This window comes from Amphimedon queenslandica, unplaced genomic scaffold (assembly GCF_000090795.2).
Source record: "Amphimedon queenslandica unplaced genomic scaffold, v1.1 AMPQUscaffold_483_Cont27498, whole genome shotgun sequence".
NCBI classification, from domain to species: Eukaryota; Metazoa; Porifera; class Demospongiae; order Haplosclerida; family Niphatidae; genus Amphimedon; species Amphimedon queenslandica.
Window position 1 is genome coordinate 1 of NW_003559165.1, and position 983 is coordinate 983.

General features: G+C 32.5%; 1 protein-coding gene across 1 annotated transcript; it reads left to right on the forward strand.

Moving 5' to 3' along the window:
* The first annotated feature begins 368 nt into the window (after positions 1-368).
* On the forward strand, positions 369-966 carry LOC109593633 (uncharacterized). Its single transcript, XM_020008631.1, has 2 exons — positions 369-614; positions 655-966. The coding sequence occupies exons 1-2, from the start codon at positions 573-575 to the stop codon at positions 925-927; spliced, it is 315 nt and encodes a 104-aa protein (XP_019864190.1). The 5' UTR covers positions 369-572; the 3' UTR covers positions 928-966.
* The last annotated feature ends 17 nt before the right edge of the window (positions 967-983 follow it).

Genomic DNA, 983 nt, shown 5'->3' on the forward strand with positions numbered 1-983 from the left:
TACCCTGTACTATGTGTATACAGGGTCTTTGGCCCAATTTTTGAGCAACTTGACAATCGCACTAACAAGAAGCTGCATGAGCACTATGCCAAAATTCTTAAGGAAACTGTGCATAGCACTTTTGGTCTTAACATACAGTAAAGAATGTGTATTACACTAAAGCTTTTGTTCTCCAAAATTTTGATTTTCTAAAAGAAATTCATATTCAACCCCACCCACTTTGTCAGTGCCACATTTCTCAAATAATTCAATCTTACGCCCCTGTATGTAGATCTACACATAATGTTTGTGGGACGCAAATTTTACGAAATCTACTAAAATTTGAATTTGCAAATTTTAATTTCACGAATTCTACCACGTGTGCCATGCAGGTACCGTATTAAATTAAAATTCACATATTTTATTTTTGTGAACTTACTTTATCTGCAAAATCTGCAAAATTTGCATCCCGTGAACATTATGCCCTATACGGTATCAGAAAATAAAGTAAAATTGAGAACTTCTTCATAAGCAAGAAAACAATTCATGCATACCATATAAAATGCGTAAATAGTTTAATTTTATTGTATAGGATGAGTGAAAGTAGAAAGCAAAATGAATTGTATTCTAAACAGGTATACACACATTCTTTATTCTGTTAGTATTTTTTGTTAGAAAATTGAAGCATTGCAAGCTGCTAATAGAAAACTTAAGAAAGATTTAATGAAAAAAGAAGATGAATTGCAAGAAACTAGAGATAAATTGATTGAAGAGAGGCGTCAAACTGTGTCCCAGTTGCAACGAGCATTTGATCAACGAATGGTTGAAACTAGTGCTCAGTTACAAGCTAAGGAAAGGAAAATAAATGAACTAGTTGTGATGTTACAAGCACAGGTAAACTATTGTCACATTACTTCCATTTATGTTCTAAGTTTTGTAGTGTTTTAAGGTTATTTTTGGCTCAATATAAAATTATGCACCTTTTCATTCACTGCCATTTGCGT

Excerpts from the sequence above, each read along its gene's own strand:
- LOC109593633 (XM_020008631.1), top strand. The coding sequence starts at position 573 with ATGAGTGAAAGTAGAAAGCAAAATGAATTGTATTCTAAACAG. Across the intron at positions 615-654 it reads ATGAATTGTATTCTAAACAG|AAAATTGAAGCATTGCAAGC; the intron begins GTATACACACAT and ends ATTTTTTGTTAG.